Here is a 20383-nt window from a genome sequence, read left to right as displayed (position 1 = left end):
AGATATCTGATTGATATATTTTAGGAAGCAGAATTATATTCCATATCAATTAGCGATTATCTTGTAACTGTGTAGTATATAAACACAGACATAGGGTTTACACTATAAGTGTTATCATATTCGAGAAGATTATTCATTGTAACCCTAGCAGCTCTCGTGATATTTGTTCATGACTGAGAGGTAACAGTTCCATACTGTAACAGAGTTTATTGTTTAAATAAAGTTTGTTTTCTATTACTTGAGTTATTAAAGTCCGATTTGATTGTACTATATACTGTATTCACCCCCTCTACAGTGTGTGTGACCTGACAATCACAATGCCTTTGGCCTTTGGAGTTTCTTTTTACCAACAGAAGCTTCAGATTTAGAATTGACTTTTTCTGACTTAAGTCTAGCTTCTTCTTCCATCAGACTTTCCAAGTCCATTCCGGGATTTTCATTCAGAAATAACTGTCTTGATATTTCGTCATCAAGATCCAAAAGTTCATCAGAACTTATCCTTTTACCAGTAGCAAAAGTAATTCTTTTTCCAGCATCAGAACTTGTCCTGTGACTTGTAATTTCAGCTCTTCTTGATGAGAAACTTCTACCTTGACCATGACCTCCACCCATTCCAGAGTTTCCCTGGTCATCTTTTTTATCATCCTTCCCCTTCAGTGTCTTAACAGTTTTGCATTTGGACTTAATTACTTTCTCCCCCTTTTTGGCATCAGCAGGTAAGAGAAGAGAGACAAGCAATTCTACTGAGGCTTGGATTTCATCGAGTTGAGATTGCTGAGAAGCTTGATGTTTCAAAATATCATCAATCTGAGACTGTTGCTTCTCTTGGGTCTTCTCAATGTAAGCAACTCTGTCAAAGGTAGGTTGGAAGATTTTTTTCTTATCAAGTTTCCTAGTCATATCTTGCTTGAGAAATGCTTCCTTAACTTGATGTAACTCTGCATGAGTTATTGAATGGAGACCTTGCAGATGTCTAGTACTCAATGCATTGACTCGAAGTTGTGTCTTGAAATCATCATTAATTAACATTTCATCAGCTTTTGCCAAGTGCTCAGCAAGAATCTTTTCAGATGGAACAAAGGTAACTGAGTTCCATTCCTTAGTCCACTCCTGTTCTCTAGGAGTTTCACTCCAAGGTACTGGTGCTGCTCTTGTAACAAACTTCTTAACTAGTTTAGATTTATGAATAGTTTGTTGAGATGCATGTCCTGAAGGACCAGCTTCATCAGCATCTGCATTAATAGTAGCATCACCAGTATCATTAGCATTTGAAGCATCAGATTTGACAGAATCAGCATCTTCTGATAAAACAACAGTATGAGAAGCAATTGAGGCTTCAGCATCATCCTCTAAGTGCTGATATGTTTCCAAGTTCTGATCAACAACCATATCCTGATGCTCACCTATATTTTGATCATCATCATCTAGATGCAGAGAAGGTGTTGTAGACAATTCTGGAGTTTGAGTAGCATCGGGAAAATGTGTTGTTGATGGATTAATTGTTGTTGGAGCTTCTAAGTAGAGAACCTCGGGCACAACCAGGTTGTGAATATCAATTTCAGCACTTGTGCCTGGGTTTACAGGAGATACAGTTTCATGTACAGGAGACACAGATGGTATATTTGCCTTATCTGTAGCATCTTCCTGAGTTGGGGACAATGAAGAGGGAGATGCAGTAGCTTCAGTAAATTCTGGTTCTTTTGAGATCAGAGATTCCTGATCTCCTTCCTTAGCTGCTGCTTTCTCATCATCTGAAGCTGGCCTTTTAGCTCTCTGTTTCTTGTATCTCTTTGAAGGTGGGGATTCCTTTGGAGGTTCAGCAGAAGTCATTCTTCTAAGCCTTTTGAGAAGCTTAGATCCCCCAATTGCAGAATCCTTTTGAGAAGGGACCTTCTCAGCTTCTTTAATAATAGGTTCTGATGCAGAAACTTGTTCCTCACTGTCTGACTCATCTCTCATAACAATCCTCCTTCTCTTCTGTGGTGTCTGAGGAACAGTCTTTGTCCTCTTGGGCTTGGAAGATGAAGGCTTCACAGTAGGTGCTGAGGATGAAGGTTGAGCTGTCTGTGAAGGTGTGAGATATGTTTTGAGATATGTTCTGAGAGAGGGTTGAGGTATAGATGTATGTGTGGTATGTTCTGATGGTTGGTGTGGTGTTTGGGATGTGGTGGTAGGTTGAACATCAGGATAAACAGATCTATAGGTTTGAGGATCAGCATTTACCAATATCTGCTTTACAGACTGAGGTATCTGTAAGGGTCTAACCACCGTTTTCTTAAGGTCAGCATTTACCAAGTCATTAAAAGCCCGTTTTGCAAGTTTAAAGGGTGGAAATAAGTCAGTGGTAGGTTGAGGTTCATCATCATAACAGAAATTATATATAAGCTGACAGAATCTAGCAAAGTAGACAACATTCCTATCCTCTGTCATTCTATCCCCAATAAAACCTAGCACAGCACTTGCAAAATCAAAATGAGTTTGGTTAATAATAGCATACCCGATGTGCTGACTCATTATTGGAATGGCATTAAAGTTGGAACACTTATTCCCGAAGGCTTTAGTGATGCAGTCGAAGAAAAAACTCCATTCCTTTCTGATATGTGCTCGTTTCAACTGTCCAAGCTTATCCAAACTCCTCTCATAACCCAAATTGGCCATGAGCTGCTGTAGAGCTGGTTCCTCCGGTGTTGAGAAAATACAGCCTTCTGGTAAATGTAAAGCCTTGCGAACTGTTCCAGGAGTTACCACATGCTCATCATCATTGACTTCAAAAACAATGCTGGAAGTACCAGTTCCACCACCATTATCAAAATGCCCAGTCCGCCAAAACATCAGAACTTTTTGGCTTGAAAAGACTGAAGGCTGGGTCAAGGCATACCCAATTTCACTGTGTGCAAGAAGATCTTGCACAAAATGCAACTCAGATGGGGCTTCATCATGATTTAGGATTGCAGCATAGTTGTTTAGAACGAACTTGGCTCCATCTATGATCAAATCCTTAGGTGCCATGAGAAAAAGTTGAGAATTAAGGTTGCCTGTAAAGTGTTTGATAAAATGTCTGTATGAAAAACAACATCAAGAGATGAGAGATAGTAAAAGTAAAGAAAGAGAGATAAAGTGCAAAAGTAAATAAAAGATTGTAGAATCTTCTCTCTCTCTTACTTATACATGGTTAAAAAAATAACCGTTGGACACCTGTCATACATGCAGCAATAATGAATAGTTAATGGGCACGAGAAAACAGTAATCATTACTTATCACGTGGAGTGTTTCAAGGAAAAAAATGTTCCACTTACCAAGTAATCCCATTAATTGAGTTAAGTCAGTTTTAATTCAAAATTTAAACTGTTCCCACTTATTTAATTATTTTCACTGCAAAACCAATATTCTGTAAAAATAATCAGAACTTAATTTATATCAGTAATTAAAATGGTCATCAGAATATGGATATATTAGGATTTGAAAATGCAGCATAATTTAAAACATCTCAGAGACAAAATCTTGCAAAAATATAAAATTCCATTAATATATCAAGAGAATACATCCATGAAATTGAAATTTACATCAGAACATTACAAGACTGTCCTAAGCTACTGAACCTAACATCAACAGCTTTTGTCCTTGGCTAAGAAGCCGGACAAAGCTGACGATGAAGAAAAACAGGAAGAAGAAAACAAATTATTTCTTCTTCCGACTCTCTACAAAAAGAATATTGAGTCGAATGATTCGCTCTTGTTGGCGGAGAGCTTCCATCCTTTCTTCTTCCAATCGCTCCAGATGGCGATGGTAGTCCATGTAAAAGAACAGGAGGTGTGTGAGAACCTCTTGGGGAACCGAGTCCCAAATCTCATCAGGAATGACAGTTACGTGCCATTCCTGCTGCCATCTCCATAAGAAACACTTGGGCCAGCCTTCTCCACAAAGTCTGATAGCAGGGTTTTATTTCCAGTCATATGTCCTAAACATCCACTGTCCAGAACTAGGATGTTTTTCCTGTTGCCCTGCAATCACAAAGACCACTAATGATTAGTTTTAAGGACCCAGACTTGCTTGGATCCTTTGGCCTTATTAAGTTTGTTAACATTTGCAGCGGATTTAGCATCAGAGTTTATGTTAACATTTTTCTTATCAGAATTTACACTATCAGACTTCGAATCAGAACTTACACTAGAAGGAACAATGATAACTTTCTTTAAAGAAGGTTTTATTTGATAATAATCATAGTACAAACTATGATACTCCTTATAAGTATAAATGGAATGCCATAAATTACCACAATGAAAACAAGGATTTTGTAGCTTATATCTAACAGACTGACTCTTAACTCCTGACTTTGAAGGTAAGGAGTTTGTGTTCTTATTCTTCCTGCAAAAAGAAGCCAGATGGTTAGAACTTCCACAGTTATGACACGTTTTTCTAGGAGCATCAGGAACAGGCTTATAATCATTGCTTTTATTCACACCTTCCTTTCCATTCCTATTTTTCCTAGGTGATTTTACCTTGTTTGCATTCTTAACATCTTTCAGCTTATGCTTAAGCTGCTTCTTTTTCATTAAGCCTACGTTTACTTCAGTTGTCTTTTCCTGTTTTAGTTTGTCAGAAGTTAATTCCTTTTTAACTTCTGATTTCTCAGTATCAGACTTTACAGCTACAAACTTAACAGGTTTTAACTTTGGCTTTTGTTTAACAACTATAGGCTTAATATCTATAGTTCCTATATCATTCTTATCCTCTCCATAACCTAAGCCCTCTTGTAACACCCCCAGATCTGGGGTCAGGGATCCAGGTCGTCACGGTCTTTCTTTCCACAATTATCACTTAACTTCATTAATAATAAATAACCTCAAGCTGTGACCCCACACTAACACACACCACCACACGTCATAGTCTCAGAGATGAAATTGAAATAAGTACAAGTCCTTGAATCCACAATTAAAAGTTATTACAACCCAAAAGGATTACTTGATAAATTTACAGTTAATTGCCATTATCTGCCACAAGTTATAGTTATACAATATTCGGTTCCCAAAAGTAGAATGTCTGATCTAAAGGTAGATCTACCTCTGTAGCTATAGCAGCTACGATCTCAACGGGAAGGCGCGGGGCGCTTCCCACGCGCTTGCGCTGGGTCTGCTGGAGCCTGGCCATCTTTCCTAACTGTTGTTGTGTGATGAAGAAATGAAGCAAGAGTGAGCATTACAGCTCGCAAGATAATATATAGTGATAACAATAATACAAGTATCTAAATGGATACTTACTAGAATCCTTTATCATGTGTAAGGTAATTACTTATTGGATATAAGTTTAAAAGAAGATGAAGTTACCAATTACTTCACTATACTTATACCATTTTTAGAAATCTACTTGAACTACTACTGTTCAAAGTATAATAAGATTCAAGAGGTCATCCCATAGATGAGACCATAAGTTAAAACTTGAATATATTCAATCTTTGAAATATTTTTAAAAGAAATGAAGTTACGAGATACTTCATTCAATGGAAACACCAATAAAACTGTTTGACCCTGTCAATGCTTCGGCAACCACCCATCCGTAGCCTTTCGATCGAAATGCTACGGGTAGTGTTGCAGAATTATCCAACTGAATGATGAACTCATTACGGGAGTTTGCCGCGCCAGGAAGACCACTTACGATGATCAGTCGTAGTAGTACAACCCCACCATTTTCTACATGTAGAGGAGAACCTGTCGGATTTACTTGTCAACCGAACACTGAACTCCTAAGGAATGGACCGCCTTAGCGGAACTTCCAGGCCATTTGGGCCAATATAATAAGGCTGGGCCGGCGCTACTCGACCACTTACGCCACTCCTAGTTCAGATGAAATCCATGACTCTGAAACGTAAAGCTCGTCCCCACTTTCCCCAAGTAGAAACTTGTTGATACGGCTCCACTAAGAAGTCGTATCTGGTTGGAAAGGAAAACTCACCGATATTTCCCAGGCGATGCCTGTTAATGGATTAACTTGTTCCAAGAATTTTACTTCCCGAGTATTGGGTAAGTAATCAAAAACTCTTTTATCAAGACAGCAACCTTGTTGTGAATATAAAACACACCACAGAGCCGGATCCCTCAAGTTTTGAGCGAGTATTAAAATCCCCTTCGAAAGGAGGATCTTAAATATAAAAATGAGTTTTGGGATCCGCTCTAACTTTTAAAAATCATTTTGAAGGCTCGCGAAACATTTTTAAGAATGTTCGGAGTGATGCTGATTTAGTAAAATAAATCAGTCCCAATATATTAGAAAATATCTGAATATTATTATTTAAATAATATTCCCATAAAGAATAATCTTTATAAAAATAATTGAAGTAGAAGTTGTAAAACTTATACTTGAAATGATTATTAAATAACCAAAGATATACTTATACGAAGGTACTATCTTTATTTGAATAATCAAAAGTGAGTTTGATTATCGACACCTTATTCCTTAATAAAATAAAGAATATATCTCAGCAAATAATCGGAGTCATAGATCCTCAAATGAATATTCAAAATAATATTCAATAAATAAATAAGCTGAGTCATAAGCCCTCGAATGAATATTCGAAATAATATTCAATAAATAATATAAACTTATCGAATAAACCTTATTCGATTAATAGTTTTGAAAACTATAACCATATATATATAAATATATATATATATAATCTACTCGGGATCCTCGACTCCCGGTTTTACAAAATGTTTTCACCTTTGGGTCCCTATACTAAGGGTATATGCAAATTACCGTTATTCTCTAGCATAGGTATTATCAACTGAACCAACAGATATATATTTCAAGAATATGAAACAGGCATGCATATATACCATATCACATGCTATAATATATCGCAAGAATTTGCTAAATAACCATTATGCATCTATCACAAGATAATGCATGTACAAATGTATACATCACAACAACAGTATAACGGATAGAAAACTTGCCTGAGCGACTGGGGGTTACGAATGGCTCGGGACGAGTCTGGTAACCTATAAACAACAAGTAAGTTGGAATTAAACCAAAGTCACTTGTAAATCTATACTCTAACCAACTTAGACTCTAACGCTCGTTTTGCGCTTACTGATTCTCTTAAGTCACTCGAGTACCTTCGGCTCCACCATTTTTAATAAATTACCCATTACGAGTTTTAAGGCGATTCCTTCCCGAGTGTCTTACCAACTGCCTAACACCCTTAACATAATTGATTCATACACTAATTAACCCTTTTTAGGTCTTTAACCCATGTTTCAAAGTAAGGCGAGGGGTAATGTTTCGTTCGCGAAACGCCGTTACTTAAAACGGTCGTTTCTCCTAAACCGTACATCGGAATCAAACGAACTACATACCAAAACGAATCTCGTAACATGAACTATCTAAACATGGCAATGGTCAAAATCTAGCAGGGGGTTCTCGGGTCCTAATGTTATGAACAAAAGCAGTCTAACGTAAATCGGACATTACGACGGCTATGTTTACGCGATTTCCCAAATTTAAACCAATTCAAAACAACCACAATTCAACCCCAATTCACAACCCAATCAAAACTCCATCCAAACTACATCATAACAGTCCCAACACTTAACATTAACAATTTATACTTATTCTTAAACTTGAATTTAAACTATACTACATTCTTTAACCAAATCATAAGATTTCAACATTCCAATCTCCACCATTCCAACCCAACTCTAAACCAACCATCATTAAGCTACTCTAATACCATAACAACCAAAATCATCCTAATATACAAAGTAAAGCTAGGGTTTGGAGATGATATACCTTCCTTGAAGTGGTGTGAGTAGCTAGGAAGCCTTAAGAAGCCTTGAGGAGTCTTAGGGATGCTTGGATCTTAAAGGAAAAACAAGAAAAATCAAGTTAAAACCTTGAAATCACTATTCATTGTCTTCTTCATTGATTTCTTGGAGAAGATAGAGAATGAATTGGTGGCTTAAACTCATAATATAGCCATAACTATGCATAAGGAATACTAGGGAATTATCTTACCAATTTAGGAAGCTTGAATCTTGGATTTTGAAAATTCTTTCCTTTGAAAATGCAAAAAGCCGAGAGCAATGTTCTTGGTGATGAGAAATAGAATTTTTTGTTTTGATGAAAATGATTTGTTTGGCTTGGTGGATGTAGTTTTGTTTTTGTTTTAGTTAATTACCTTATTAACCTTGAACTTTGTGTGGTTCTAATTCAACCACATCTCCTTCCCTTATGTCATGCTTATGTCATGCTCATGATGTCATCCTCCCCTCTTTGTCCTCTTCTCATTGATTGGGTGACATCATCCTCTCTAATCCCTTGATTAACTTCCTAATTGTTTGCCTAATGACCGCTGATCTGTTATACGGTTCGCTTAACTTTCGTTTTCGTTTATCGTTTGAGGGATCATACCCGGGATCTTATTACTTAAGTTCCCTTAACCTTTCTCAATATATTATATTCCTTTTATGATCCTCTCTTATAATCCTTTAATTTAAATCCTTTTTATCCTGTTACCTTATACTCAATTCTTTCCGTATCTAGTGGATTTCCGGGAAAAATCAAAGTGTTCGGAATTGGATTCTGACGATCTTTACATACACTTATATACCATATAGAGTACTAATAAAATCTCAGAATATCCATAACAGAACCCCTACATAGTGTGGCATGAAAGTTTTCTCATTCAGCAAAAATACTATTCACAAGGGTTACAAAAAGTTCAAAAATTTTGGGGTTATTACACCTCTTTCCAGTTTTCACTATTTAACAAATTCTGAGTTGTTCTGCCAGAGTTAGTCCAAGTCCTGATAATCTCTCTTTCCTTTTCTAACTCAGCTTTTAGAGATTCATTCATTTTAAGTAATTCATCCCTAACATTGAAAGCATCATCTCTATCTTTCTGAGTTTGATGGAACATGACTAACTCTTTTTCTAAATAATCATTCCTCTTTTTGCAAGCAAGATTTTCAGAAGTTAATCTTTCACATGTTAAAGTTTGATCTCTATAGCTAATGAACATGGTTTTAAGATATCTTCTCAACTCATTAATATCATCAGTATGAAAGGCATAAGTAGTTTGAGATACCTTTAACTCAGCAGCTTCAGAACTGCTTTCAGCACTTGCCATATCAGCATTTGCCATCAAGGCATAATTCTCCTCACTTTCAGAATCTGAGGTGTCTGTCCAGCTTTTGTTCTTTGTGACAAGAGTCTTGCCTTTGTCACTCTTCACTTTCTTACAATCAGGAGATATGTGGTCTTTCTCACCACAGTTGTAGCATTTGACATTTGTATAATCTCCTATGTCAGACTTTCCTCCTTTGCCCTCAGATTTTCTGAAATTCTTCTTATCAGAACTTGATCCTTTCCTGGAAAACCTCTTTCCCTTCCTGAACTTCCTGTATGCAATCTTTGTGATTCCTTTCACCATAAGGGCACACAGCTTCATCATCTCTTCATCAGCATCCGTCTCAGGCAAGCTTTCAGATTCTGAGTCATCATCACTATCAGAACTTGATGACTCAGTATCAGAGTTTGTGAAGAGAGCTTTACCCTTGCCTTTCCTTGAGGTAGCTGCTTTGGGGGATTCTTCTTCAGCCTTAAGAGCAACTGTCCTTGACTTTCCTCCTTTCCTCTTGCTTCTTTGTTCCATCTCAAGTTCATGAGTCTTGAGCATCCCATAAATTTCATCAAGAGTCGTTTCATCAAGATTATAGTTGACTCTTATTGTTGTTGCCTTCAAATCCCAGCTTTCAGGAAGAGTCAACAGGAATTTAAGGTTTGAATCTTCAAGATCATACTCCTTATCAACCAGTGACAAATCATTCAAGAGTTTGACAAATCTATCATATAAATCAGTCAATGACTCATTAGCCTTTGAGTCAAAGTGTTCATACTCTTGAGTGAGTATTGTCTTCCTGTTCTTCTTAATCGTATCAGTTCCCTGACATCTTGTTTCAAAGACATCACATATCTCCTTTGCAGTCTTACAGTTTATTACCCTGTTTGACATTACATTATCAATGGCACTATGCAGTAAGTGTCGTACATTAGCATCCTTAGCAATTGATGCGATATCTTCAACAGTGTAGTCACTCTTTTTCTTTGGTACTGACTTTGCTACTTCACCTGCAACTGCAACAGCGAGCTTGGTTGGTTTGTGAGGCCCTTCCTTGATTCTATCAAGATATTCTGGATCTGTAGCTTCCAGAAACATGGTCATCCTCACCTTTCATATGGGATATTCAGATGGTCTCAATATGGGAACTCTAATAGCCTCATATCGGTTATGGATTTGTGTCTTTGGAGGTTCTTCAGTTTTGGTGGGCTTAGTTGGAGTTTCTACTTTAGACATGATTGTTTTTGGATCTTAAACTGTTTGTGTGTTAACAGATAGGCTCTGATACCACTTGTTAGGTCACACACACTGTAGAGGGGGGTGAATACAGTGTATAGCACAATCAAATCGAACTTTAATAACTCAAGTAACAGAAAATAAACTTTATTCAAAACAATAAACTCTATTACAGTATGGAACTGTTCTCTCTCAGTGATGAACAAATATCACGAGAGCTGTTAGGGTTACAATGAATAATCTTCTCGATAATGATAACACTTATAGTGTAAACCCTATGTCTGTGTTTATATACTACACAGTTACAAGATAATCGCTAATTAATATGGAATATAATTCTGCTTCCTAAAATATATCAATCAGATATCTTTTCTTCCAAGTATTTCATTCTTCACGGAATTCTATCTTCATGCATATCTCTTCTTACGTTTGTTTAGATCTTCTCTTCCTGTAAATCAGTTGCCTTCCTTATCTGAATATTTCCTTTAAGTCCTGATATTATCTTCTGATAAATATCTCCTGAACCTTAAGTTCTGACTTCAGTATAAGTACTGATTTCAGTTAAGTACTGATTTGTCCTGTTTAAGTAAGATCTGAAAACTAAACATAAATCATATTAGACATGACATTATCAAATATATCTAACAATATTTATAATAGATTTATGCATATTCATTTTTAAAATAATTACTTAATTTATAATATGTCTATAAAATATGATCTATATATATAATATATTTCATAAAAAATTTACCTAAACATCTTATATTTTTTTATTTTTTTAATTAATATTAAAATTCGATTTTATACGAAAAACACGACACGAAACGACACGAAATGATACAAAATGAAACGAAAGTACATGAACACGAAAGTAAACGAACCCTAACATGTCGGTTTGTGTTTGACCTTCAAGTAAACGAAACACGAAAATACACGAAACAAAATTATACGAAATAAACAAATTGACAGGTCTACATATTACATATGGTAAATATATATAATTGATTGGATTCTTTTTTTAATTTCTTAATTCATCGATAATTCGTAAATATACCAAGGGATTAGCAACGGAAATAATTTTAACCGGTCTAAAATTGTAATGATTTAGTAACATAATAAATATAACTGATCTAAAAAAGTAACTGATTCGTAACGAAACGAGAGTACTAACATTTATAACGGGCTGACAACGAACTACCAATGGAACTTTATCAACGGAAATATATATGTGGGTAGACCATGAGTCATTCCTTGGTAAACTGTTATAATTTTGTTGCAACCCCGTTGATAGTATATCGTTGGAAATCTATTGGGGTGCTGTTAGTGATGATGGACGGGTAATTTTGAAGCCTTTTTTTCCCAATAGATTGATCCGTTGGGCAAAAATTTATTGGTGAACTGTTAGTTTTCTGTTATTATGTTTCGTTAATAAAATTGGAATTTCTTGTAGTTAATAGTTAGCTATATTTTAAAAATAGTATATATTTATTATTTTTTTATTATAAATAGAATATTTTATTTTAACATTATTATTAACTAAATAATTTGATATATTGCTATTGTCTACGGAGGTTCAACAAATGTGATCATTGAGTTATCTAAAATATCTAAAATATTAGCGGGTTGAACCATTGGAGATGTTATAGGACAAGATCATTTATAAACCTCAGCCTCAAAGCAAAAATCATGGGGAATCACAGCAAAAAATTCTTGATTAATTAAGATCTGATCCATGTCCAACCAAGAAACCTTGTAAAGTTTAATAATAACAAATAGGTCATTTCCATAAAAAGATCTGCAAAATAAAGGGAAAATTCTCAAGCCTTTCTATAGCTCATGCTCATGGCATTAAATATACAATATTATACTCAAATGCAAAGATTAATTAAGCAGTAAAAAAGGGGATGGCAGATCTCAAAGAATCCTTAGCCTGAAACGAAGGTGTTTGAGTACTGGAAGATCTATAGGAAGCTGGATGAGTAGATGGTCTGGTATTACTATTATTATTCCTCTTTGCAGCAGTATTAATAAAGGAAGAACAAGATCCCCTTGATGTTTTCTTTGAGATTAGCCTTGAAGAAGCACTCTGTGGAATAACATTGCTACTCATTTGCTGATTTGATCTCTGTCTCTTTCCATATAAACCAGCATAGCTTTTGCAAAACTTGAGCTTTTTGTTGTACGGATGTTCTGGCTTTGCTAGATCTTCCAAACTCATCACATTTGATAAACAAGCAAAGGATTTTGACTTGCCTTCATAATGTTTAGACAAGCCTCTTCTGCAAATATAACACAAAACTATCAAGCAATAAACAAGACTGACAATAATGAGTCATATGATATGGCCCGAAAACAAAGAAGAGATCCAGCTAGACACACAACATAAATATTTATGTAAGCGTGCAGGGACAAAGGATTGTTGTGACATACATATTTGAAAACCCTAAAAGGTCTGTCATAAGTGCAATATAAGTATATAAATTAAAGACTTACTTGATTGGGAGATGTTGAAGAAGGGAGGACATATCATTCAAGGAATGAGCTGCTTGCGAAGAAGTATGAACATTATCTTCATCATCATCAGAAGAAGAATTAAATGAAACACTACTTGAAATCTCATCAGAAGAATAAGTAGCTGACAAGTTGAAGTCTATAACACTCACATGACCGTTATGGTTCTTGACTTGTACATCAAAAGAACCAAACCCCATTTTTACTCGATAAATATTGGATCAACTCTGAATCAAAAACATACAGGAAATATGATATATATAGGGATTAAAAGAATGAATGAACGAAACTAACTTTGTTAGGCTAGACGTGAATTAAGGGGTGTGACAGGGAGAGACATGAGGAGGGATTTGATAAGATTATATCAAGTATGAAATAAGATGAATTATCGGAGGAGGGGGGAGAGGAGGGAGAGTACATAAGGGAAAAGATTCGGCGTTATCTAGTTTCCTCTTTTTGTCTGCCTTGGTTTCCTTTTTATGTTGTCCCTATCCACCCCCCACCTCTATCACTGTGAACCCCCACACCCCCCCTTATCCAATCATATAAGTACCCGTACACATAGATTAAAGTTCTTTTTTTCAAAAAAAAAAATTCTTGGCTAATTGATTTGTGTTATATTTTTTGAAAATGATTCTACAAAATCACGTTTTAATCGAGAACACAAATCAATATATATTCTGCGTATATCTTAATCCTCCACCTCCACGTATATTCATGTATTGAAGCTAGTTACATTATAATATTGTATCGAAATTTGATATCAATTTTTCCGAAATTTGAGTACAACTTTTTATCTTCTTTTTTTACTAATATTTGATTGATTACATGTTCTGAAATTTAAGTACAAGTTTTTTTAATAACAAATTGGATAGCAAAATTTAGTATCAAATAATGTGACACGAGTTGGCAATTTAGGAGTATATTATTGGGAAAGTTTACGTGAACACTATTCAATCAAATCATGACAAGTGTTATTTTGGAACCATTTTGGATATCATTTTGATACCTCTAGAATTTTTTTTTTTAACGAATTAGATATATATATTTTCCGACATATGTGTTATAATTGAATATATGTTCTAATAAATCTTTTAGGGTCGTTTGATTGGACACATTTTGAAATCAGGTACGAGTTTCAGTCATTTCAACCTCATACCTGATATTTGGTTCCGAAAAATAAAATTTTATACTCATTCTTTAAACCCTCGAGGTATAGATTTTTAATACCCAATTAGGGAGGTGTGCATGAGGGTATGAGTATCAACTTTTACTTCACTGTCTTAATTTTTATTTAAGCAATTAAATATAAATCAATAAATCAATCAATCGTACCTCATAATACCGCCTAGGGAGTGTATACAAGTAACAGTAAGCGAGACAAAAATAATGATACAATACCTTAGCACATGGTTTTCTTCACATGAGATTTATCTAAACCGTAAAAAGTTTCGTTCATTGATTCATTGTCGTGAGTCGGTTCTATTTCTCATTTTCCACACCTTTTGATACCCAAAACTCAATCTTTTCCGTGGAGATCGCTCTCCAAACTAAAGATTTTGAATTAAATAAAATGTTTAGTACTAAAAGAAATCTATGAACTTAAAAAATATGAAATTAATAATAAAATTAATATATTTAATTAAAATAAAATTATTGACTTAACATATTTTAAATTAAAAATATTTATTATAACACTCAATCAAATATATAATACGAGATATGATAATGATCCACGTAGTATTCCAACCGGATTTCTAATCTCAACCTGATATCGCATCTTTAACCAAACCACCAATCGGGAAAGAACATCAAACTTGGATACTGGGATGAGATATCATCGAGTTGACAAGTTTTTGTCTCACGTTTTTATGATCATGTTGGCGAGTCATGAATAAGTCGGAGTATATGTTTTGGTTGGGATAAATCATGTATTTTCGTACAGTGAAAAAAGATAAATATTATTAGTAATATAAAACGAATTATCTAGAATTGCATTTGTATGGATGCAAGTGAAGCAGCGGGATTATGGTGTGACTTTGAAAATATTTTTTTAAAAAAAAATAGCAATGATTGTGACGTGTTTTGGATAAAGAGATAGAGTGGGGGGGACGGGGATGGTGCATTTATCGAAAAGGATAAGCAGTAGACACGTATACATCACACTATTCTGGGGGGGTTTGGACGCTCTGCTTGGAATCTCCAAACATAAATCCATTCCCGTTATATTTTTCTTTCCTATTTTATTTGCAATTAGTCTGAATAGTGTTCATCTTTTTCTAACACGAGGATACATGAACTTGCCTATTTAATAATGATCATAAACAGAAATAAATAACATTATTATACAGAACACGACCATGGCCATTGAAGATGAACGTTACCCCTTACCCATCATGTTTTACGTTTCAAATACTTCAGCTCATACTCTCTCCATTCCCCTTCATCACATCTATTCTATATTCATGTCATCTGTATTTATGTACTTTTATGCTATTCAATGCAAACCTTATTTTCCCGCTTCAAACATTCATTCACACCCATTAGGCAGGAAAATTGCCCTACAACTTGTCTCATATTATCCCCTATCAAATCAAATTGCTAAATGAGCAATTACTTTTAACCATAATTACTTTCTAAAAGACTGTCACTACATTATAGTATTATTATTACATCTCATCACAAACACAGAAAGCCATTTTATTTTTGGCTACGACAGCCATATTATTGCGAGAAGCTATCAGTCTTTCAAATTATTACTCAGATACAACTCACTAGTTACTCAGATGCACTTCACGGACTAAAAAGTTACGCGGATATTGAGAAGTGACATGAGCTGAGAAATGAATTCAGGGTGAGCTGGCCAGGCTGCTCCAGTCACCAAATTCCCATCAGTGTAGCAGCGAGTTATTGGATCAGGTTCTAACCATGTTGCACCAGCTAAGACAACATTAAGTTTCACAGCAGGGTATGCAGTGCATTTCTTGCCCTGTATGCAATGGTAAGGTAGCACACACTTTAGTTCTATGGGATCCTCAAACATATAAATCAAGAATCATATAGAAGTCAAAGTCCATTTTATCAAAAAGAAGTAGAGATGAACTCTTTTTCTTAATAGATGAACTCTTCTTTTGGTGTTCAGGATTCAGTGATGAGCTTCTTTTTTTCTGTGTTCAGGATTTGGGCCGGATTAAAAAATTGCATCTATCATATATCATTGGGCTTAAAAATCCACTGATAATTACCAGACCATTATTTCTTCATATTAACATATCATTTTTTAATTAGTAATGCAGTTCTCATGTTATTTTCCTGATCAACCTCTTTTGAGTTTGAAGAGCTATTCAGGGTGGACCGTGGCCGTACAAATTCAGAGAAAACAGAGACAAGTAACATCAATGTCAGTTAGGATTTTATGTCTGAAATAAGAAAACACAGTACTTGCAAATAATCAAATATCTAAATGTGTTAATGTGATGGGATAATATATAGCGTCAAGGCCTTTTTTACACTAATTCGAGTATAAGGGGGTACCAAAATGCCTATTGACCCAAAGCACTAAAGCAGCTGTTCGCAAAAAAAAAAATACAGTGAAATTTTATTCACCCAATTTCATTTTTCCTACTAGCATAACACGTGTATAAACTAGGATATAACTGGAAAGATAAGTGATTATAAAAAATGTATATAATACATATCCACTTACAAATAATAATGTACAGAATCTATATTATAACAGCAATAAGTGAATAGAGTACCTTGAGGACACCTGCGGCTGACAAAATTTGTTGCCCATGGCATATGGATGCTACTGGCTTTCCAGCTTCCATAAATTCCTTCACTAGTTTCAGGACACTCTCGTCCAAAGCTAAGTATTCTGGTGCCCGGCCTCCAGGAATGACGAGAGCATCATAGCTTGAAGCATCTATACCTTCAAAACTGGCTGTTAAAGTGAAAAGATGACCTGGTTTCTCACTATAAGTTTGGTCCCCTTCAAAATCGTGGACAGCTGTTGCACATATATCGCCTGCCCCCTTATTTGGACAGACTGCATCTACATGGCAGCCAAGAGCTTGAAAAGCCTGAAAAGGTACTACTACTTCGTAGTCCTCCATGTAATCCTGTTAAAAACATGCAGTCTGATAATAAAAGATATTGCATATTCCAAACTTCGGAATAAGACAGACTTCTTTAGCTTATGACCGTGATTCACTCAGGGCAATGAGCTAACAAGATTAAAAAACCAAAACTGTACATGTAAATCCGTAAAGGTTACAATACAATTTAAAGGGTGAAAAAGATAATCATACTGCAAATCCTTCAACCTGACCGACTCCCCTAACCTATTAAGAATAACAGAGCTGACAGGAACAAAACACTGAGGTTGCCCGGTATTCATAGTCATTGTTAACATTAAACTAGACTCGTACTATGAACAATACAAGCCTACTAGCCTCATAGTTTGTACAGCAGATGAATTGACTATGGCCTTTGAATAACTTGATTTATTTTTATATTTTAATATAGATTATTCATTTCCAATACTAGAACTGCATATAAAATAAAAATATATTTGCAAGAACAGTTCTGAAAATTATAGTGCCCTAGCTTGAGCAAAATAAACAAATACATAATATTTAACTTACCCCGCAAAGGAACATAATATTTTTATCAGAGCCAGTTATAGTGCCTCCTAGTGCCTTGATAAAATGGTTGATGTACTCCCGGTGCCCCATATATGTAGCAGCAGTAATGAAATTGCCATCAGCATGGCATTTGGCCAAAGTATCTGCTTCAACCCAATGAGCACCTGCGGAAATAAGTACTGGCTTCAAAGCAGGGTATGCAGTGCATTTCCGGCCTTTAAGTAAATCTGCAGCGGCTAAAATCAACTGGCTGTGGCATACAGTGGCAATCGGCTTTCCAGAATTGGAAAAAGATTTCACCAACTCCTGCACAGATTTATCCATTGCAAGATATTCTGGAGCACGTCCTCCTGGTATCACTATCCCATCATACTTGCTGGCTTCAATCTCATCATAATTTGCATTCAAAATGAAGTTATGACCTCTTGATTCGGAGTAGTTCTGCCAACATTAGGGACGGATGTGTAAGCTTCAGGAAGCCTCATAAATAAAGTTAATGAAACAAAAATTTAGAGTACGTTGATTCTTTCTATACCACCATCCAACTAGCCAATTAGCTTTATTTGCAACCAAACAAATTAATGAAACAATAAAAAAAATCTCCATATTCCCTGTTGTGCTACAATTAACTTCCGAGTTACATTGAAATAGATAATGCTTAAGGACATGGAGTCATGTTGACTACAAATTTTCAGATTCATCGTATAAATATACAACTTTCAGTAATAATACACATATATATACAGAGAGAGAGAGAGAGAGAGATTAACAAGGTTAAGGGAGGGAGAATTTAACAAGGGTTAGGGAGGGAGGGAGAGAGAGAGAGAGACCTGATACTGAGAGTTCTGATGAATAGCAGTCCGACAAATATCACCACTTTTCTTGCCAGGACAAACAGCGTCTACAGATATCCCATAAGCTTGCAATGCTTGGAAAGGAACCATCGCCTGTAATTTAGTATAGCACAAACATATAAAACCACTGATTTAGACTAGAACTGAATGTTATGATATAAAATTAACTTACTTCAAAATCTTCCATGTAATCGCCGCATAGAAGAAGAACACTTTTAGAGGTCGCCATTCTTGTAGATTCAACTCAGACCGCTGAAGCTCCAAAGTTGAGGTGTGTGTGTATATTATATGTTGTTCACTGATGACTGTAATAATCACCACTCAAGTCCCTATATAGTAATAATCTAGGCAAAGCCAAGCAATATATAGCGGGTAGGAATACGAAACAGGGTCGGGTTTTCCCAAGTAACTCCTGTCGGGATATAATTTTTATTATACAATTATTAAGTTGGATTTTGGGGATGAATTTCTGTAACTGTAAGTAACTTTTTTCAACCTGATTTTGTGGAGGAACTCCTCCCTTCCCCAGTTTCGCAAGTAGACGCTTACGTTGATTTTTCCGTCACTTCTTACACTTTTTCTTTTTAAATCGAACATCTCCCACTTATGACATTATTTTGATGTAATTTTAAAATCAAAAATAGTGTAAAAATTACATCATTTTTCGAATTCAATTCCAATCTAATAACACTAATTTTACATCATTGTTGTACTATATGGATTATTTTATTATAAATGTACAAAAGTTAAGTTAAAAAAATTAAAGTGCTAGAATACAAATTGAACAAATTTGTTTTTTAATGAGTAAAAGCATAACATGGGAATATATACAAAAACTCTAAAAATTTAGGGTGACACCAAATTTGATGTAATTTTTGCCGTCACACCAAATGGTCTAATTTTTAGAGTTGAGTTGGAGGGGAGTTTTACATTAAAACGGTGTAAAAGTGCACATTTAGAGTTGAGTTAGAGATGATCTTATGTCATATATGACTATTAGCTTAACGAATTACATTAGCTATTTTCAGTAACATAATTAAATAAATTATTTTGATCAGTGAATTGAGATAATGAAACTATTTGTTAAATAGATATTTTGTATTTTAACTAAATACGTGATTATTGTTTATTTAATAAAAATCATCTAGATAATTTATTCAAAAATATATGGTTTGAAGTCAAACCATTATTTTAATCTGTTAGCTAATAAATATCAAAATTATTTAGGGGTCGTTTATTTGAGTAGATGTATGATTTTGTCCATTTGAAATCCGTAGTTGGTGTTTGGTTTCTCATGTTTGGTGTTTGGTTTCTAATTTTTGTCAGATGAAATCCATACTTGCAATCTTCGGAAATCAATCAGATTTGATAACTTGTGGAGGTTGATTAGGAGGAAGGCAATTTTATTTATGTAGTTAAATACAAATTTAATTACCATATTTCAAATACGATATATTATTTAATTTTACATAAAAATATTTTTACTTTTATTTAATGTTGATTAGTTATATTTTAATTTCTTAAAAAATATTATATCACAATTTAATTATTTAAATATATGTTATCAATCATATACATTTTTATTAAATTTTTGTTTGTGAGTTGTATAAAAACTTAATGATAATGTATAATTTATTTTTATACATTTGAGCTTTCACTTATATTTAAAATTAAACAATTCATTTCAAAACCAAACACAATATATTATGAATCATTCATCAACCTCATACCAACTAAACCTGAATTTCAAACCTATATTATCTTCTGAACCAAATGACCCCTTATTCATCTTGTCAATACTCTAATTTGATTCAATTCAATAATTTTTACTCAAATATCTAACTTCCGAACCTGACAAATATCAAAATGAATTATTAATCTTTTGTTGTCGGTCTGTAATTTGACCATTCAATTACAATATAATTTCTATAAAAATTTCTATAATATTAAATTTATTTAAGAAAAAATTACGTAGTGTTGGTCGTACTTTACACCAATTTTCAAAATAGTGGCCAAAT

At 34.6% G+C, this 20383-nt stretch overlaps 1 protein-coding gene across 1 annotated transcript; it reads right to left on the bottom strand.

Annotated features, from left to right (window-relative positions):
- Positions 1–15478: 15478 nt before the first annotated feature.
- LOC141712684 (protein DJ-1 homolog D) lies at positions 15479–18902 on the bottom strand. The gene is made up of 5 exons (XM_074515715.1): positions 18538–18902; positions 18342–18458; positions 17512–17952; positions 16624–16986; positions 15479–15854 (listed from the first exon to the last, which is right to left on the bottom strand). Exons 1-5 carry the CDS (start codon positions 18592–18594, stop codon positions 15666–15668), a joined length of 1167 nt encoding a protein of 388 aa, XP_074371816.1. The 5' UTR covers positions 18595–18902; the 3' UTR covers positions 15479–15665.
- Between the last annotated feature and the right edge of the window lie 1481 nt (positions 18903–20383).

The sequence above is a fragment of the Apium graveolens genome, chromosome 3 (assembly GCF_009905375.1).
Source record: "Apium graveolens cultivar Ventura chromosome 3, ASM990537v1, whole genome shotgun sequence".
NCBI lineage: Eukaryota > Viridiplantae > Streptophyta > Magnoliopsida > Apiales > Apiaceae > Apium > Apium graveolens.
The sequence above is the reverse complement of the archived record's forward strand: the minus strand, read 5'-3'. Positions and strand labels throughout refer to the sequence as shown.